Genomic DNA, 18,319 nt, shown 5'->3' with positions numbered 1-18,319 from the left:
GAATACTAATAACAATATTTACCCCCAGATTGGTGTTCTGAGAATTAAATGAGTTAGTTCATTTAAAGTGTTAGCTGTTGTTATTATTACCATGATAGTCTGGGGGAGTCAAAAAGGCTTCCTCAAGGAGGTGATCAAAAGAATGAGTGCAAGTAAACTAGGTGAAGCGGTGGGGGGGTGGCATGTGCAAAGGCCCTGAGGCAGGAGAAATTGCAGTGCAGTCAGGAAAGTATAAGAAGGCAAGGGTGCCTGTTGTGCAAGCTGACAATGAGGGAGAGGGTCTGAATAAGGTCAGAGAGGTCGGCAGGGGCCAGTGATGCTGGCCAGGTAAGCTGCAGAGGGAAGTCTGCTTTTTTATCTGCAGGCACTGCGCTGAGTGCTGTGGAGGTTCAAGCAGCTTACAGCCCAGTGCAGGAGACAGACTTGGAGACCAGCAGCCACACTTAAGGTGGAAGGGGGTTGTCTTAGTGGTAAGGGGTTGTCTTAGTCTGGGTTCCCTTGAAGCAGAGCTTGAGAAAAGGACTCTGGGCAGGAGTTTAATTTGTGAGGTGATCCCAAAGACCAGAGAAGTGAGGGAAGGAGGAAAAGGGAATTTGAGGGTGTGTCATTGAGGTCACAGTGGGAGCTCAGTCCCGCTGGGACCTCTGAGAAGCACCATAGAACACCTCCCGGAACTGTCTTTCTGGAGAAGAAAGGCTTAGAACAGTTATCCACAAATGCCTGTCCCCAGTTAGCTAAGAGTGGCCCCCGGAGGTGTCATCTCCCCAACACTCCTGGGCAGAACTTATGGAGCAGAAATGGAAAGACGTACAGCGTGTGCTTGAGGTGGGCCCCTGTCCACATGGATGGAACTGCACCACAGCTGCAGCAAAATCCAGGTGGGCCCAGGATGTGACACGGGGCACCAGAGGTGTCTCCCACGTAGATGTGCCCCCAGAATGTGCCAGGAACACAGAGAGAGTGCAGTTAATCCTGATGGGGGTGGCGTGGAGTTTCATGGACGAGCTCTTGCTTCAGCTGGATGTCAGTGATAATAACGCTAAGATTTTGACAGGTAGGTGTAGAAGATGGAGGTGCCGTTTCAGGAGAGTATAATGAACCATCACAGGAAAGCTCCGCACTTGCCATTTGTTCCAACAAATATTTATTGACTGTTTCTGGTTTGCAGGCACTGTGCTGGTCTCTTGGGTTACAGGTGGGGGAGGTTAGACAGAGGAGCTTACCATCAGGTTGGCTCTAGTCCGAGCACAGTCATTAAGTGTCTTGTGAATTCAGGCCATACACTTCTAGGTTCTTGGAAGGACAAGAACCTCTGGGCTACAGATAGGGAGGTAATGGAGAGAAGACTTAAAAAGGAGAGGTTAGAGTCTGCTTTTGGCTAAAAGTGACAGAAGCCTAAGTTAAAATGGTTTAAGGATTTTTTTTTTTAAGGAATTTTCGGCTGAATAACTAAAAGCTTTGAGTTAATGATGGCTTCAGGTATAGCTGGTTCCAGGTGCCCAAATGATGCTGTCAGGAATTTGTTTCAGACCTTCTCTCAGCTTTGCTTTCCTCTGTGTTGTTGTCATTCTCAAGCAGCCTCTTGCCATATAGTGGCCCCTGGTACTCAGCCAGCTTTGCAACCCCAGCAGAAAGAAATTGCTTCTTTCCCAGATTCTCAGCGAGAGTCTCAGGGAGCCTCTCATTAGCCCACCACTGAATCAGTCTTTGTAGTCTGAGGTTAGAATATGCATGTCGTCCATTCCTGAGCCACATGGAGATGGCACCTATCTAAGCCACACTCACAGAGAGTGGGAAAGGGAAGTTTCTCCAGAGGAAAATTGCAATGACTCAGCCCAAAGATGTGTGGGAATGGATACAGACCAATCGGAGACAACAGATGTTAATCGTCCGTGCCAGAGAGTCGGGGCTGAGAATGCCACACACAAAAAACACTGAGCAGTGAGGGATGTGGATTCTTTCACAGGGTTTCTGCAGGGGAGTGACAGGATCAGCTCTGAGCTTACGGAAGAGAGTTTGAACAAGGAGCTGGTGGCAGACGTGGCTGTTGGGAACCTTTTGCAGTAGTCCCGGCAAGAGAGGTGAGGGCTGGACCAAATCTGTAGCAGGGGGATGGAGAGGAGGCGCCAGGGGGAGAAGCTTGGCGCCATCACACCCCCCCCCCAGCCTTCCCTGGGTACCCCTTCCAACCTCCTGAGCCCCACGAGAGCTCAGGCCTGTCTCCGGCTGGGCAGGTGGGGCCTGGTCCAAACCTGGGTCCTGAGGACATCACCCCAGCCACAAGACTCTGAACCCCGCTCCAGGTCTCTTTAGGACAAGGACATTTCACACCTCCATGGCACGGCTGCCAGTCGGTTGCAGTTTCCTTTCTGGCACGATGGGGGTGGGACAGAAACAGGGGAGTAAAATCCGGTAGCAGTTATGACTGACCCACTGAGCTTCTTTGCAGCGTCTGTTCCCAAACCCAGAGCGTCTTTGCGGGGTTTGACGGCATCCCTTGGAGCTGAGTGGCATTCAGGATGCTTGTCACTCAAACAGGGAAGCCGCGGGTAGTGGTGGCTTCATCACCCGCTGCCATGTGACTTGGGGCCTGTCCATCTCTTTGATGGTCAGTTTCCTATCTGACAAATGAGGGACATGAAATTGACTTGATTCAGTCGGTCTAAAGGTTAGTGTGGCACGGATAGAGGGTGGTGGGATCAGAGGAGGACACAGTGAATTCTGAGTGGAGAGGAGAGGGCAGTGCAGCTCTTCAGGGCCTTGAGATGGGTCTTGTGGGATGGGTAGGATGTCCAGGGGTAGAATGTGGGGCAGGCCATTCCAGGCAGGACGAACAGCATGATCCAGACTAGAGAACGTGCAGGGTGTGGCTGGGGTTGCGGTTAGTCCTGGCACCAGGTTGGTGAGGGAAGGTAGGAGCTATGGAGGGATCCAGAGCGGGGGAGGAATCCATTCTTATCATTGCCTCTTGATTCATATGATTCTTTCTGAGATGCATCACCATCATTTCAGTGTGATCTCCAGTAGGCAAGACTCTTTGTATATTTTTATAACATATTTATTGAGGTGGAATTTATTGAGATATAATTCACAGACTATACAATCCAACCATTTAAAGTGTACAAGTCAGTGTTCTTTTGTTGGGTTGGTTGGTTTTCGTTTTGTGTGGTTTCTTCATTTTTTGGCCGCGCCGCATGGCCTGTGGGATCTCAGTTCCCTGACCAGGGATCGAACCCGCGCCCCCTGCATTAGAAGGGCGGGATCTTAACCGCTGGACCACCAGGGAAGTCCCCAAGTCAGTGCTTTTTAGTATATTCACTGTATTGTGAGATCGTCACCACTATCTAGAACTTTTCCATCACCCCAGAAAGCTATGCCATACACATTAGCACTCAGTCCCCATCTCTGTCTCCCCCCAGCCCTGGCAACCACTAATCTACTTGCCGTCTCTATGGATTTCTCTTTTGGACATTTCAGAAATGTCCAGAAATGTCCAAAATGGAAATGGAATCATACAACAGGGGATCCTGACTGCCTTCTCACTCAGCATGTTTTCCAGTTCATCCAGCTTCTCATATTTTAACTGACGGTTTTCCTGCCTTTGACAGTTAGACATATAAACCCTTAAGAAAATGAGGTTGGCTTCCTGTCTAAGGGACTTTATATAAAATCAATAAGAAAACTGTAAAGTTAATAGTACCTCCTTGATGTCACTGTCTCTGCCTTACAAGTTCTGATTTCCTAGTAAGTGAAGGTTTTTTCTTTTTTAAGTGTACAGGGAAAGCAGATGGGGTCCTGGTGGCTGGCCTGTGAAACAGGCCTGGAGCCTGGAGCTACCAAGGGTGACCAGAGCACAGTCATTCCCCATTGCTGGCCCAGGGGCTGCTCAGAAGTCTGTTCAGTGGCCTTCAAGAGCACAGGAAGTGGCCTTGCTGTGCCCAGGAGGCCAGGCCTCAGGATGGAGAGCCCTGGTGGAGGGTGTCACCTCCCTCCACCAATGACAAGGCCCCATTGCTTGTCAGCCGGTCTCTGGGGCCTCCCTAGGGAGCACCTGGGGCCTCGGGCATCTCCCTCAAGCTGTGCCCAGAGATCCTCAGGGGACCAGCAGACAATCGGCGATAACCCGAGCCACCTCCGCGGTCCCTCGTGGAATAAGCCTAGAAGGCTCGCTTCTGATTAGCCCGATTGCCGTGTTGGGAAGAGCCTTCGCTGTGTCTCTTGAGGACTGGCCTGCATCAGTGCCTGTGCTGGTCGCAGAAGAGCTGGACCCCCAAGCTTACCCTCTTCTGCACTTGCAGGCAATGGTCCCGGAAGACAGGACTTTTTTTGCAAACCTGTCTGGGAATCCCCCAAGCTATAAGGGAATCAGGTTGCTCCTCTGATAGAAGAGCTGTCCCTGGGACTTCCCTGGTGGTCCAGTGGTTAAGACTCTACGCTTCCACTGCAGGGGGCGTGGGTTTGATTCCTGGTCAGGGAACTAAGATCCCACAAGCCGCTCGGCACAGCCAAAAAAAAAAAAAAGAGAGCTGTCCAGAGGAAAAGAACTCAGGTTCTAAGGAAGCCCTTTGACGTCCTGGGTGATGTCAACCCATGGGAACTGCTGCGCCTTGAAAGCCTGTATTCATAGGAATCCCCGGATGTCAGGGTGGGAAGGGCCCTTAGAAATATTATTGGGTTTTTTTGTTTGTTTTTTTTTTTTTTTGGTCCACGCTGCACGGCATGTGGGATCTTAGTTCCCCGACCAGGGATCGAACCTGCGCCCCCTGCATTGGCAGCATGGAGTCTTAACCACTGGACCACCACAGAAGTCCTTATTGGGTTTTTGAGGGCTAGATGGGGAAACGAGGGCCCAGGGAGGAGCAAGCAGCTTGCCTAAAGTCCCCTTGGAAAGTGAGGGGCGTGTGGACCCTTCAGCTGGCCCTTCCCAGAGAGGCCGAAAGTCAGGGGACTTGCCCAGTGAATGTCAGGGCCTGAGTTGTTTGGGGAGGGTGGGGCTGGAGGGAGTGTGTGAGCCTGAGATTAGAGTCTGCAGCCGCCAGCACCTATGGAGTCCACAGGCAGGGAAGGAAAAAGGGGAGGGCAGTGGGCAGCCATAGAAATAGCATGTAAAAGGGAGCAGCTGCTATGCAGTTACCAGCCCAGTGCTGCCATGTGGACCCAGTGGGATCCAGTCTTCCAATTTTTTTCCCAAAAGGAAGCCCCAGACCCAAACTTCAGTGGGAAATCTCCTGATCTAAAACCATTGGCAACTAATTCAAAAGAGTTTTAGAACACAGTGAAGGCCAAACAAAATGGGGGAGGGTGCCCCCGCCAGGGTGGGCCCAGAGTTCTTGGTGAACTCCTACACATTCGTCAAGACCCCATGCACAGAGACCACATCTGCAGTAACGTCTTCCGTGATCCTTCTCGGAGCCTGTACCTCTTTAATTATATTACCTTGTAAATTTGTGTGTATCTTTCCTCCACCACCAACTGTCCTATTTGTCTCATTAGCTCAGTGACCAGCAGGCAGAAAGTTGATGCCCAGTAATGTTAAGTAAATACTAGACATCCGGGCTTCCCTGGTGGCGCAGTGGTTGAGAGTCCGCCTGCCGATGCAGGGGACGCGGGTTCGTGCCCCGGTCCGGGAAGATCCCACATGCCGCGGAGCGGCTGGGCCCGTGAGCCATGGCCGCTGAGTCTGCGCGTCCGGAGCCTGTGCTCCGCAACGGGAGAGGCCACAACAGTGAGAGGCCCGCGTGCCGCAAAAAAAAAAAAAAAAAAAAAACTAGACATCTGAGGATGCTCTCAGATTAACCTGGGCAGAGGAAGAGAAGGGAACTGGCATTAGTGAGTGCCTGCTGTATACTAGGCATTTGCACTACGGAGCTTGGGTAGGGGGTACCATCTGAATGTGTGGCCATCAGGTGGTCCAAGGAGCAGCCCCCAAGGCTCTGCAGAGGGAGTCAAACACTGAAGACACACCCTGAGGACACAGCCCCCCGAAGGTGTGGCATCAGCAGATGCCTTAGAGTGCCTTCTCGGGAAGTTAAATCCTCCACCATTTCCTCCCCAAGTTCGTGGGTGGAAAGAGGCCCCACTCCGATGCCCAGCCGGTCTGAGGGGGCGGCGTGTGTCAGGTTTCAGTTTCCTGCTGCCACGAGGTGCCTCCCCTGCTGCCTGCTGCTCAGCTGCTGACCTGCCGGGTGGCTCTTCTGTCACCTGATCTGCCCTGGTGGGAGGTGTCTCCTTTCAAGTGTCCTTTCCCAGAACAGCACGTCCCTGACTCTCCCAGGACGGGAGGCCTCTCAGCTCTGTCTTCTGGAGTCCTTCAGCATCCTGGCCCATCTAGGTGGGAGTCCCTTTCTCCTTGTGCTTCTGTGGGATTTTTTTTGGGGGGTGGGGGCGGGGGGCAGTTCTGTATTTCAGTCCCTCCTTCCCTTGTTCCAGAGCTTTCCCACTGTTGTCCTAAGCTTTTGTCCACTCCTTCTAGACGATCACGAGACATTGGCAGCTCAAGGGTGTCAGGAATAGTACACTGCCTGGAGAGTGTGGGCCACCTGCAGATTTGGCCAGCTGACTTGGAAAGCTTGCAAAAACTTCCTTGCTATCAAAAAAGAAAAAAATGTTGGCAAGGATGTGGAGAATGTCAAACCCCTCCTACACCGCTAGCAAGAATGTAAAATGGGGCGGCCACCGTGGAAAACTGGCAGTTCCTCCAGAAGTTAAACATAGAGTCACCATATGACCCAGCAGTTCCACTCCTAGGTGTGTACCCCAGAGAACTGAAAACAGGTGTTCAAACAAATCTTCATACACAGATGTTCATGGTAGCATTGTTCCCAATAGCCAAAAGGTGGAAACAACCCAAATGTCCATCAGTGGATAAAAGGATAAATAAAATGTCTCTTCACACAGTGGAATAGTATTCAGCCATGAAGAGGAATGAAGCACTGACACAGGCTACAATGTGGATGAACCTTGAAAACATTGAGTGAAAGAAACCAGACACAAAAAGCCACATATCATATGATTCCATTTCTAGGAAATGTCCGGAAAAGGCAGATCCATAGAGATGGAAAGCAGATGGTGGTTGCCAGGGGCTTGCGGGGGGTGGGGGAGGGGTGGATGGGGAGTGACTGCTAATGGGTGTGGAGTTTCCTCTGGAAGATGTTTTGGAACTAGGTAGAGGTGGTACTTGCGCAGCACTGTGAATGTCCTAAACACCACCCACTGCACTGCACATTTTAAAATGGAAATTTTATGTCAAGCGAATTTTATCACAGTTTTTTTTAAAAAAGCTCCTTGCTGTGGAAGAGGGCAGGAGGATGGGATTTGGGTGTGGAGCAGGCGATTTAACAGGCTAGGATCCATCTGTGTGACCCGTGTGGAAAAGAAATAAATGCCCTGCGTGTGAACATTGGCTGGGATGTTACCCACCCCGCCCCCGCCCCAACCAGGGCTTCCACCAAACTCCAGTGAAAAGATGCTCACAGCCACTGGGGAGGAGCAGGCTTGACCAGAAGGCCAGTAACAAATGGGAAACTGTATATGACTTAATATCAAATGGAAAGGAATAGAGAATTGCACATTGGCTCTGATTCCAACAACTTTGGCCAAATTAGCAATGCACTTGGCTAGAAAATGAGTCAAGAACGTGGGAAAGGGAAAGCAGGCAGATTGAAGAGGGTGGCAGCATTGGGTAGTACACGGTTTCTTCTCCTCGGACACCTTTTCATGTTATTTGTCATAAAACCCTGGGTCAGGTGGGGAGGCGCCAGGACTGCAGGTCTGGCTATCGAGAAGTCAAACAATGCGCAGGTGGCCGCTCGCTTTGGTCTCCCGAGGGATGCTGACTGCACAGAACATGAGCAGAGGCCACCCTCGAGTTCTTAAAATAGCGTCCTCAGCAAGCTGCTCAGGCCCCGGGAGGGTGGGAAATTCGGGCTCCGGCAGGATGCGGAGTGGGTGCTGGTGGCGGCGGCCAGGAATTCATTAGCAGCATCTCTGCCCTCCTCCAGATGGAGCTGGGTGGAGACGGGTGTGTCTCCGAGGCAGAGAAGGTGGCCATGGATCTCAAGGACCCCAACCGCCCCCGGTTCACACTGCAGGAACTGCGGGACGTGCTGCACGAGAGGAACGAGCTCAAGTCCAAAGTGTTTTTGTTGCAGGAGGAACTGGCATACTATAAGAGGTGAGTGCCCCTGGGAGCTCCCAGGCTGGCTCCTTTGTGAGGTTGTGCAGAGGCTGGGGACAAATTCACACCTGGAAGACAAGGATTGCATCTGTATTCGTTGTGGGGACCATCTCTGGCCTGAAGCACATACATACCAACTCATAATTCCTTTCTGAAACTCGGGCTCAGGTGCATTCCTGTTAGAAAAGAATATTATGTATACTGTATTACCTTATTACCTTATACTGCCAGCGAGCTCTGGGGCAGCTCTTCCAAAATCAAACACGTGAATATTTTCGCAGCAAAAGATATGAACATTCCTACTAAATGGGATAAATAAAGACTGTAAACAGCCTCACGAGATTTCATTTCAGGTGTTGCCACCAAGTGAATGACCAAAAATAAAAGAAAACAAAACGAATTTTGGTTTTTAGAGCCTTTTGGATTTTGGAATTAGAGATAAGAGATGGTGGAGCGATAGAGCCTAATATTTGATCATTTAGTCCATCCGTGGCCAATGAACTCCTTGTACATATTAGAGCCACACTGTCTGATACACTAGCCACTAGCCACATGTGGCTATTTAAATTTAAATGAGTTAAACTTAAGTAAAATGTAAAATTCGGTTCCTCAGTTGCACTCGGCACATTTCAAGCGTTCCACGTGTGGCTAGTGGCCACTGTATTGAACAATGAAGATATAGAATATTTCCATCCTCGTGGAAAGTTCTGTGGACAGCACTGCACCTGGCTTAGAGCACCATCTAATACCATGCCACCTCACACTTGTTCAGCTTTGTACACACTACCCTGCTATTGGTTCCTCAAAACACACCACGCTCGGTTCTACCTCAAGACCTTTGCACATGCTGCTCTTGCAGCTGGGAAAACATTCCCCTTGGTTCTTCCCATGGTTGGCTCCTGGTCATTCAGGGTTCGGGTCAGATGTCACCTCCTGAGAGAGGCCTTCCTTCTCCATCAACACCCCTCCAAAGGAGCGCTCTGTCCTAGTCACTGTCTATCACTTTACCCAGTTTTACTTTCTTCATGGCTGTTTTCATCGTCTCACATTATCCTGTTTATGAACATGCTTGTTTTATTGTCTGTTTCCGCATTAGATGCAACAACATGAGACCAGAAACCTTATTTGTCTTGTTCATGACTAAGTTCCCTGCACTTAGGATGCAGCTTAGCTCAGAGTAGACGCACAACAACTACCTGTTGAATGGAAAGCTGGAAGGAAGGACAGATGCACCAGATGTGGTCCCTGCCCCAGTAGGGAAGATAAGACATCAGAGAAAAAACAGTGCCACACATTTTTATTGAAAACCCACTGTGAGTCTGGCACATAAGAAAGTTTTATGACAGTCTGTGCACTGGCTGTTCGAAGAAGAGAGAAATCACTTCTGGCTTGGGAATGGGGCAGAAATCAGGAAGGCTTCATGGAGGAGGTGGCATTTGAACTGGGCCTTCCCTAAAGGATAGGGGGGTACGTTTCAGGTATGGAAGATGTTGTGGGTGGCATATTCTAGGCAGAATAAACCACAAAGGTGTGGAGACAAGGAAGCATTTGGCAAGAACAGAAAATAGGAAGCCATTCTTTTCGGCTAGAATCTCCAAAGTAAACTTAAAACAGAGATGTGGGTACCTTCCTGAAATTTCTCACATGTGACCAACTGGGCCAAACGGCCTGCAGGCACCTGTGTCCGTTGCCTCCAGGACTGATCCTTCCTCTTAACTGGCCATTCCAGAGGCCAGCCCCCGAGGCAGAGAGCCTATGGGGCAAAGGCCACCGTTGCTGGTCCTCCTGGGTCCCTTATTTTCACTCCCTGAAAAAGTACATGCCCTCCCAGACCATCAGAGAGAATATTCCAGCTCTCATGGAATTTTTGACTCTTATCTCACACCTCTCAACTCCTTCCAGTGAAGAAATAGAAGAGGAAAATCGAATACCCCAACCTCCACCCGTCACCCACCCGAGAATGTCCCCCCAGCCGGAGTCTGGGATCAAGCGACTGTAAGTGCTGCGCTCCCGGCGTCTGGGGCTGCTCGCTCGCGGCTGAGCTGGCGGCTCACACGGCTTCTTACTTCTCCTGGGCACCTGCTCCAGGGCTGGGCTTGTTACTAACCACCTCCCGCGGGGCTCGGCCTAAGCCCGGGGCACGCTGGGCCTGGCCCTTGACTGCAGGGTCACCTCTGTACATTGAAGGCTGAGTTCCTCCTTGCGGGGGGTCCCTGGGCAGAGAGGTTTGGGGAAGGCCTAGGGGGTGGGAAAGGGCTGGGGCCTGGGCTTGCTTGAGTGTGTCAGTCGGGGCATGTCTTTGAGGACAGCAAATACTGCATGGTGGGAAAGGTTCACGCATCTTAAGGCCTTGAAACCCCAGCTCTGAGGTGTCTGAATGGCCGCGGGTCCACCCCATATATGCTTTTCTGTGATGACTTCACCTATCCATCTGTCTCTCCACTAAGTATTCACTGGTGTATAATACAAGCAGCACTGGGCCCTGGTGGCTGTGGGGGACACACAAGAGAAAGAGCGGCCTAGTCCTAGCCCTCAACTAGACTTAAAGCTACTTCGGAGTCCTTGCGTCAAAAGACTCCTCTGAGATTTGAATGAGAGTTTGCAGACCCTTTCAGCGGCGGTGGGGATGGTGGGGGTGTGAGGGTGGAGTCATACAGTCTTGCAAACAGTTTTAGGTTCGTTGACCCCTGTAGCCCTTCAGATAAAGGGTTAAAGCTCTGGTCTAGTTAGCTAATATCTAGTAAGAATCTACTATGTGCTAATATCTACTAAGAACCTATCTGCCGGGTACCGTTCCTGCAGATAATGGCACTGAGTCCTCACTATAGCCCTGTAAGGTGAGGGCACTGTCATCCCCATTTTACAGTTAAGGAAGCTGAGGCACTGAAGTCAATCACCTGCCTAGGGTCATACAGCTAATAAGAGGCAGAGTCAGGGTTCGAACCCAGGCAGCCTGGCCCAGAGCCCACGTTTCAAACTCTGCAGGAGGGCCTTCTGCTCCCAGTTGTCTTGTGGCCTCATTTTGTCCCCTGAGAGGGTCTTCCTGACTCTCAGCCTTGCACCTTCTTAGAGAAGAGGCTTCGGTTCCTCCCCCCAAACCCTGGTAGAAGCTTTGTGAAGGCGAGTGGCATGGGTTGGAAAGCCAACTGGGGTGTGTGGGGAGAGGAACTGGGGTGTTACTCAGATGCCTCAGCCTTTTTTTTTTTTTTTTTTTTTTTTTGGTACGCGGGCCTCTCACTGCTGTGGCCTCTCCTGTTGCGGAGCACAGGCTCAGCGGCCATGGCTCACGGGCCCAGCCGCTCCGCGGCATGTGGGGTCTTCCTGGACCGGGGCACGAACCCGTGTGGCCTGCATCGGCAGGCGGACTCTCAACCACTGCGCCACCAGGGAAGCCCCGCCTCAACCTTTAAATTCCACTTTTGTTTGGAAATTCTTGGCTACTTCTTGTCCTGTGAATTGACGTAATCCACGGTGTTGGGGGATAGGAAGGGAACGCAAAATGTGTGTAAGTGCTGGACCCTCTGCCCTTAGAAAGGGGCGACTTGTTCAGATACCGGGCCCTGGGAAAGGCTAGCCGCCCTCTGGAGTGTGTGGATTAACACGTGGCTCCTTTCCAAGCCTCTCCTGCCAGCTTCACGTTGCTTGTTTGCTTGGCCCTCGGTCAAGCAGATCCGCTGGATTTGGGAGGGGCTGTGGTCCCCAGTTCTGGTTAAGGATAAATATTTCCTGGGGGTGAAGCTTGGAACCAGATAGGCTTCCTCTGGATCCCAACACCATGTTGGCCACGTATTCGTTTGTAATCTCCCACTGGCACTTGAAACGCAACTCAAAGTAATTTAAAGAAAGAAAAACTGTTGGCCAAGCAGCTAGAGATTTTCAGGTCATCCTGGCTTCAGGCTCAGCTGGACCCAGGTCTTGTTCTCAGGGCTCTGCCTGGTTCCTTCTGCCTCAACCTGTTTTCCTTTCTGTGGGCTGTATTCTTGGGCGTGCTGTCCCCTCAGGGTGGCAGTATGGCCGCCATCAGCTCAGGCTTCTGCTTTCTTGTCTGAAACTCCAGTGGGAGGAGAGAATCTCCCACAGAAGTCACAGAATTGAGTCTCCTTGGCTCTGATTGGGTCACATGATCACCCCACAGGGCAGTGCATCCATAGGTCTGGTCCGGGTCTCATTCTCACGCCTGAAACTTAGAGTAGCTTTAACTCTATCCAGTTCCCATGGACAGGGATTTGGGGAAGGACAGACCCCAAGCAAGATCAGTTTGCTGAGCAGACGGAAGTAACCGGCGTCCACTGTAGCCTCATCCTGGGGGAGAGGGAGCCCTTTGGTCTCAATTCTATGATGTACTCAGTATCCTTGGTTAGGCTTTCCCATCCAGTGCTTGCTAAGAAATGGGATTGACTTCGCTTAGACCCTGATCTGTCCACCAGCCCCACTCGCATGTAAGGATGAGCAGAAGTGATCTTAAATGTTTTGGGTTAAAACCTGGGGAAATTGAGAATAAGTTCGCGAACCCACACAGTTCCTCCCTTAGCTAGGGGAGGGGTGAGACCAGGAGACCAGCATCTATCTTCTTCTTTCAGCAGTTCCTTCCCTTTAACAATCAGACCTTTCTAGCATCTCTGCTCCAAGTGTGCTGCATTTACAGCATGTCTGGCACTGTAATTCCAAGTCATATGGAATTCTAAGACTTCCTTCTGAAGCGGGGATGTTCTGACTTTCTAGTTTTCCACTCCAGCCCCCTTTCTCTAAAACAGGTACTTAAGAGTTGGTTTTTGCAAATCTCAAACTGGGTAAAATCCAGAGGAAAGTTGTCAGAATTAACCAACAACGTTTTTCCCACTAGTTCTTCTACCCACACACGAGTAGGCTGTGGTGTCTGGTCCTCTTTTCCAGATTGTTCCAGAAAGGACCCTGGGGCCCTGTTCTCAAACCCTTCTCCCCTTCAGTTTGGCCTCTGGTTGCTCAGCAAGACCTGGGGCTCTGAGCCCAGCAGGAGAAGCAGATGGAATCTGGGAGTCAGAGACAGAGAGGGAGAGAGAATTCAGAATCTCTTGTCCACAGGGTGCAGGTGGCCAGTCCCATGGCCGCCCCAGCCTTGTAGGGGATAAGTGGAAGATCCAGATGGCACAGAAGGCTTTTGACCAGCCCAGACAGGACACTGGTCACTTTGTCCACCTTGGCCACTGACCGGAAGCTGCATCAGTGTGGCCAGGAGCTTAGAGCCTGGGACAGGGATGGATCTTCCCTGGGGACCGGGGCAAGGGAATGACAGTTCTTAAGACGGTTCCATGCCTGTCTCCCTCTCCATCCTTCACTCTCGGGCACCGGTCTGGGTCTGTCTGGTCCCTTTGTCCTTGCTTTTATGGAGTATTAGTCACACAGCCTCTTTAGTGCAGCTCACAGCTGTGCTCCAGCTCAGCTTCTCGCCCTCGACCACTTTTCCCCACCCTCCAGTAAGTAAGCAGTAGCTACCATGGAGGTTCGAAGGGGCTTCACCGGTTTGGAGCACTTGAACTAGGGTATCTTCCACCCTGTCAGAGATTCAGGGCTGGGACAATTAGCCCCATTTCTCAGATGAGGAAACTGGGGCCCAGAGAAGCCCGCTGACTTCACTGCGATCACCTTGCTGGATGGATCAAAGTCGGGATTGGAACCCATGCCTTTTGATTGCCTCCTGGCCAAGACAAGACAGTGCTTGCCCCAGCTGTCTCGTTCAGCCTCCCCACCCACCTTTTCCTCACCCCATTTCCCGAGTCACCAGCTGTGGGCTGGCTGCCCAGTTCCCTTATCTCTCAAATGCACCACCAGCCAGAGCCACCAGAGTCTACGTTTCTGGGCTGAACTGGTCAAGGGGACCAGAAACTCCTGCCGCCTGTCAAAACTGTGCCCAGAAAACCTTCCAAGAATAGCTTGTGACTGAGCAGCTGCTGGCCAGTCTGGGTTGGCACTGGCTGGGCAGGTCACGAGGGAGCGCCTGAGTGGCTCCAGCCTCATCCCCAGTGGACACCAGGCACCAGAGCCCCCTTTGTGTGGTGCCCGGCTCTCAATCCCGGGCTGACAGGTATACACACAGCTGCTCGCTGCTGAGCAGGGGCGGGGGGCTGACCTGAGAGGCAGGCAGCTGGCAGGGGGCGCAGAGGCACAGCCAGGGAAGCTGCGATCAGAACAACTGGCCTCACACACTGGAAAGCTTGGCCTCGAGCAGGCAGCCACCCAAGTATCCGACGGTAGCAACAGCAGGGCATTCTCTCCCTGTCCCCCTACCCACCGCCCTGCTCACTGCAGCCCAGAAATAGCTTCTTTACAGCCACCCATCACACTGCCTGAAATGCCACTGTTAGAACTTCATTTGGTTTGATTTTTCCAGAAATAATTTGTCGCAGGGCGGGGTGGTGGCAGGGGAGTTTGAAACCAGCTACATCGTATCCAGGAGACAACTTTTGCCCAAAACAAGCCAGTCTTTCTCCATGGAAGTGGCTGTCCCTCTAGAGCAGGCGGCTCCTGCAGCAAGGCACCTGGAATAGAGAGGGAAGGGGGTCATCCGTTCCATGATCCCAGCGAGACGCCCGGAGAATAGCTCGGCTGGAACACCCCAGGTGTCCCAAGGCCCTGGTGCATCAGTTTGGCCCCTGATCGGGCCCCAAAGGAAGTCCAGCACTTCCCAGTGGGCAAACATCTGTCCAGGCAAAATACCCACCCCGCGCATCTGGGGCCATCCCCCAAACAACGACTTTGTCTCTGGGGGCTCCGTGTTACGCTAGAGAGGGGTCCTGGTAGAGGTGAGTGCAGTACCTTGTGGCTTAGAGCCCCTGGAAAGCTAACGGTACCCGCTAGCCTGGCCCCTGGGGATTGGGCCCATTCATTTACCAAACGGAACCCCTTCTCGTTGTCTCTGAGAAGCCATCCAGGTAGTTTTGCCAAGGTGCCAACACCCAGCTAGTCTGTGAAGTTGCGTCAAAGGTGATCCAGACGCAGAGAATTCTCAAACCTCATTTGAGATAATTATATCTTTTCTCAGCCAAGCTCTTTAAAAAAAAAAAAAAAGAAATCAGAGCTGTTCAAAATCAGCTCTGGAGGCTTGGTTGGAGTTTCTTCTTCGTTTTCCTTGCCAGACAAGGAACCGACGAGCACTCGCTGTCAGCTCTGACTTACCAGGCGGGTGACGATGCAGGCCATCTCCTGCCCGGCCCATCCTGGCTGCCTCACCTTCTCTCCTGGGTCTCCCCTGGCTGCCTTCAGGGCACATAGCCTACAGCTCATGGCATCTGGGGGAGACGTGCTGGAAGACACCCAAGAGTAATCCCACGGCAGGTTTTGACACTTCCTTCCCCACACCCAGGCCTGCGTTTTCAGCCCTTGAGGCCACCCTGTCTTCCCTACGTGGTTATCACACGCTGTATCCGTTTGCTAGGGCTGTTGTACCAAAAACTGAGTTGGCTTAAACAACAGAGATAGGGACTTCCCTGGCGGTCCGGTGGTTAGGACTTCACGCTTTCACTGCCGAGGGCCCGGGTTCAATCCCTGGTCAGGGAACTAAGATCCCACAAGCCAAGTGGCATGCCCAAAAAAATACAAAAAACAATAGAGATGTATAGTCTCACAGTTCCTAGAAGCTACAAGTCCAAGATCAAGGTGTTGGCAGGGTCAATTCCTTCTGAGGGCCATGAGAGAGAATCTGCTCCACACTTCTCTCCGAGCTTCTAGTGGTTTGCTGACAATCTTTGGCCTTTGTTCACTTGTAGAAGCATCACCCCAAACTCTGCCTCCATCTTCACATGGCCTTCTTCCTGTGTGCGTGTCTGTGTCCAAATTTCCCCCTTTTATAAGGACACCAGTTGTATTGGATTAGGGCCGCCCTACTCCGGTATGACCTCACCAAAACTAGTTACATCTACAAGGATTCTATTTCTAAATAAGGTGACATTCAATAAATAAATAAGGTGACATTCTGAGCTCCTGGGAGTTAGGACTTTTCAAAATATGAATGGGGGGCGTTGGGGGCCATAATTCCACATCAACCATAAGCAAACCCTTCGGCTGACCTGTCTGTGGAGTGTGTTTCTTTTTCATGCCGCCCCTGTTTTTATCTTCTCTGTGTCTATCTGTACTTTTCTAACCAGGATGTTTACAGCCATAATGCCCATGGTAGCAGCCGGACTGATAATAGATGACCCCACACTGCAGCCTGTCCGACGACTTGTGTCCCTCGTAGGCACTGCATTTTTCTGGTTTCCTTTTGAGCTGTGCCTTTGGAATGTCTGCTGCAGCTACTGCTGGGGCTGGCCTGTGTCCTCTGGCCCCTTTAGCTGCATGGCCGTCACCTGCGTGTTCCCATTTGAAGTGGGTGTGGAGTGCGATTTCAAACGTGCGGCTCATGACGCTGCATATGCACGAGTGAAGCCTCGGAATTCTCGGCTCTGTCACCAATAATTCTTTCTGTCTTTTCTGTTTCCATTCTAAAACCACCTTGTCCATGATCCAGTAAAGAAGGTCCTTTAAGTGACGGGTCAGTAATCAACGCCCACCGTGACCCATCCCTGCGCCCCCCCAAGTGACACTAACGCTGTGTTTTTGATCTTCACACCCTGGCTTTCTAAACCGCTTTGTTTTGCCAAGCCATAGTCAGCAAGCCATTTGATCTTGTTAAAACAGGAAAAGCAGAGGAGGAGACTTTTGTCTTGATTCTTTCTGTGTCCCCTTGGACAGGAAGTGGCAAGTGGCTTTCCTGCTTGAATCATGTAGACATGACATGTAACAGTGATGAGCGCTACTGTCTTTCTGGCCAGCTAATTGCTTTGATTACCCTATGGAAAGAGCTCACAAATAACCCAGAATGAGAAGAATGCCTTCATTTGCCAGTACACGTATTGGCTGCAGAAAAAAGAGACTTTAGCTGGTAGGGAGAATTTCTCTAGACAAACTTGGCTTGCCCCAGCTTTACAATGAAAGACCACTTTATTCCTGCTAGGAAGTTATTGTAGGATCCAGTAACCACGGAATAGGAAGATCATTTTCACTCAGATGTGATTAAAACTGAACTCCATAGGCCACAGCACTAAAAAACAAAAACAAACCAAAAAACGAATAGGTAAACGGACAGAGGGAACTGAAAATAGTTGATCTGAAGCTTTGACTTCTTCAGGGGTTCCTTCCTATTCCTGCCCCTGGAAAACATAACAGAGCTACTATATTTCTTACCAAGTTCAGAAACCAAAATTCAGGAGTAGGGGAACTTGGTAAAAATAGAAAGAATCTTTAATTAGAGGCGGAGAGTACAGAAGGACAGCTGGCAGCTCAGAGAGGGCTTTGGGGAAGCACTCAAAATAGGCCAACTCAAGTCTACTGGCCAGGGTCCTAGTCTCTGTTTAGGTGGAGTTTAAGCTGACTTTGTTTTAAATGGGCCACATTATCAGCTTTTGGCCTGAGATTTCTACTTTCATCTTTAGGCATCAATCAGATGGTTCACTCAGATTGATCAATGACCAATAGTCACAGCTGTTTTGAAAAGACCTCTTGGTCTACTTTAGCTGTCGCTATGTAGATAGTTACTGTGATAACTTCTAAAGGCTTTCACCTTTAAACTAAATCCGTTTTAATCACCATTAAATCAGTTCTTGTCACTTGTCCAAATTAATATTTCCCAAATTTCATTCACATACTATATTCATAATGTCCATCTAATCAGAGAACCGTGTATGCTATTCCTTAATACATATTTTAATTGCCTCATTTTTCTTAACTACCTACTTTCACCTCATCCTAAGCTGTAGTAATATCCATGAGATTTGGGCTTTGATGTGCTACTTACCTAGTTTCCCAGTCCACATGCAATAATTACTTGAATTTAAAATATTCATCTCTTTACATCCGAATCGTCTTACGTACCATATGGCTTTCAAGTATTTCTTTCTGTGCATCATTAAGGTAAAGAAACCCATAATGTATGTTTCCAGTAGCTTTTTATTTCCACTGGTCATGAGAAGAAATCCTCAGTAGTGCTTAAGGCGGGAGATACATCACCTATGTGCACACCCTGCTCACACTGTGTCACCTCCAAGGTACTGTGACAGTGACACGCAGAATGCCCTGCTGCTTTCTGACCTGCACCCCGAACTTTTTCTTTCACACCTCGAGTTGATTTGC

The 18,319-nt window shown here is 50.6% G+C and overlaps 1 protein-coding gene across 3 annotated transcripts in view; it reads left to right on the top strand.

Annotated features, from left to right (window-relative positions):
* The window catches only part of RILPL1 (Rab interacting lysosomal protein like 1), a 44,366-nt gene that overhangs the window by 25,114 nt on the left and 933 nt on the right, over positions 1-18,319 (top strand). The window contains exons 5-7 of one of the 3 annotated variants that reach the window (XM_032603295.1): positions 8,001-8,173; positions 10,079-10,171; positions 16,297-16,384. In XM_032603295.1, coding sequence (XP_032459186.1) covers positions 8,001-8,173; positions 10,079-10,171; positions 16,297-16,384 — 354 coding nt within the window. The remainder of the gene's footprint in view (positions 1-8,000; positions 8,174-10,078; positions 10,172-16,296; positions 16,385-18,319) is intronic. The other 2 variants (XM_032603296.1, XM_032603294.1) reach the window with 2 other exon arrangements.

Source organism: Phocoena sinus, chromosome 14 (assembly GCF_008692025.1).
Source record: "Phocoena sinus isolate mPhoSin1 chromosome 14, mPhoSin1.pri, whole genome shotgun sequence".
Classification (NCBI taxonomy): Eukaryota; Metazoa; Chordata; class Mammalia; order Artiodactyla; family Phocoenidae; genus Phocoena; species Phocoena sinus.
This window is presented reverse-complemented; position numbering and strand designations above follow the sequence as displayed.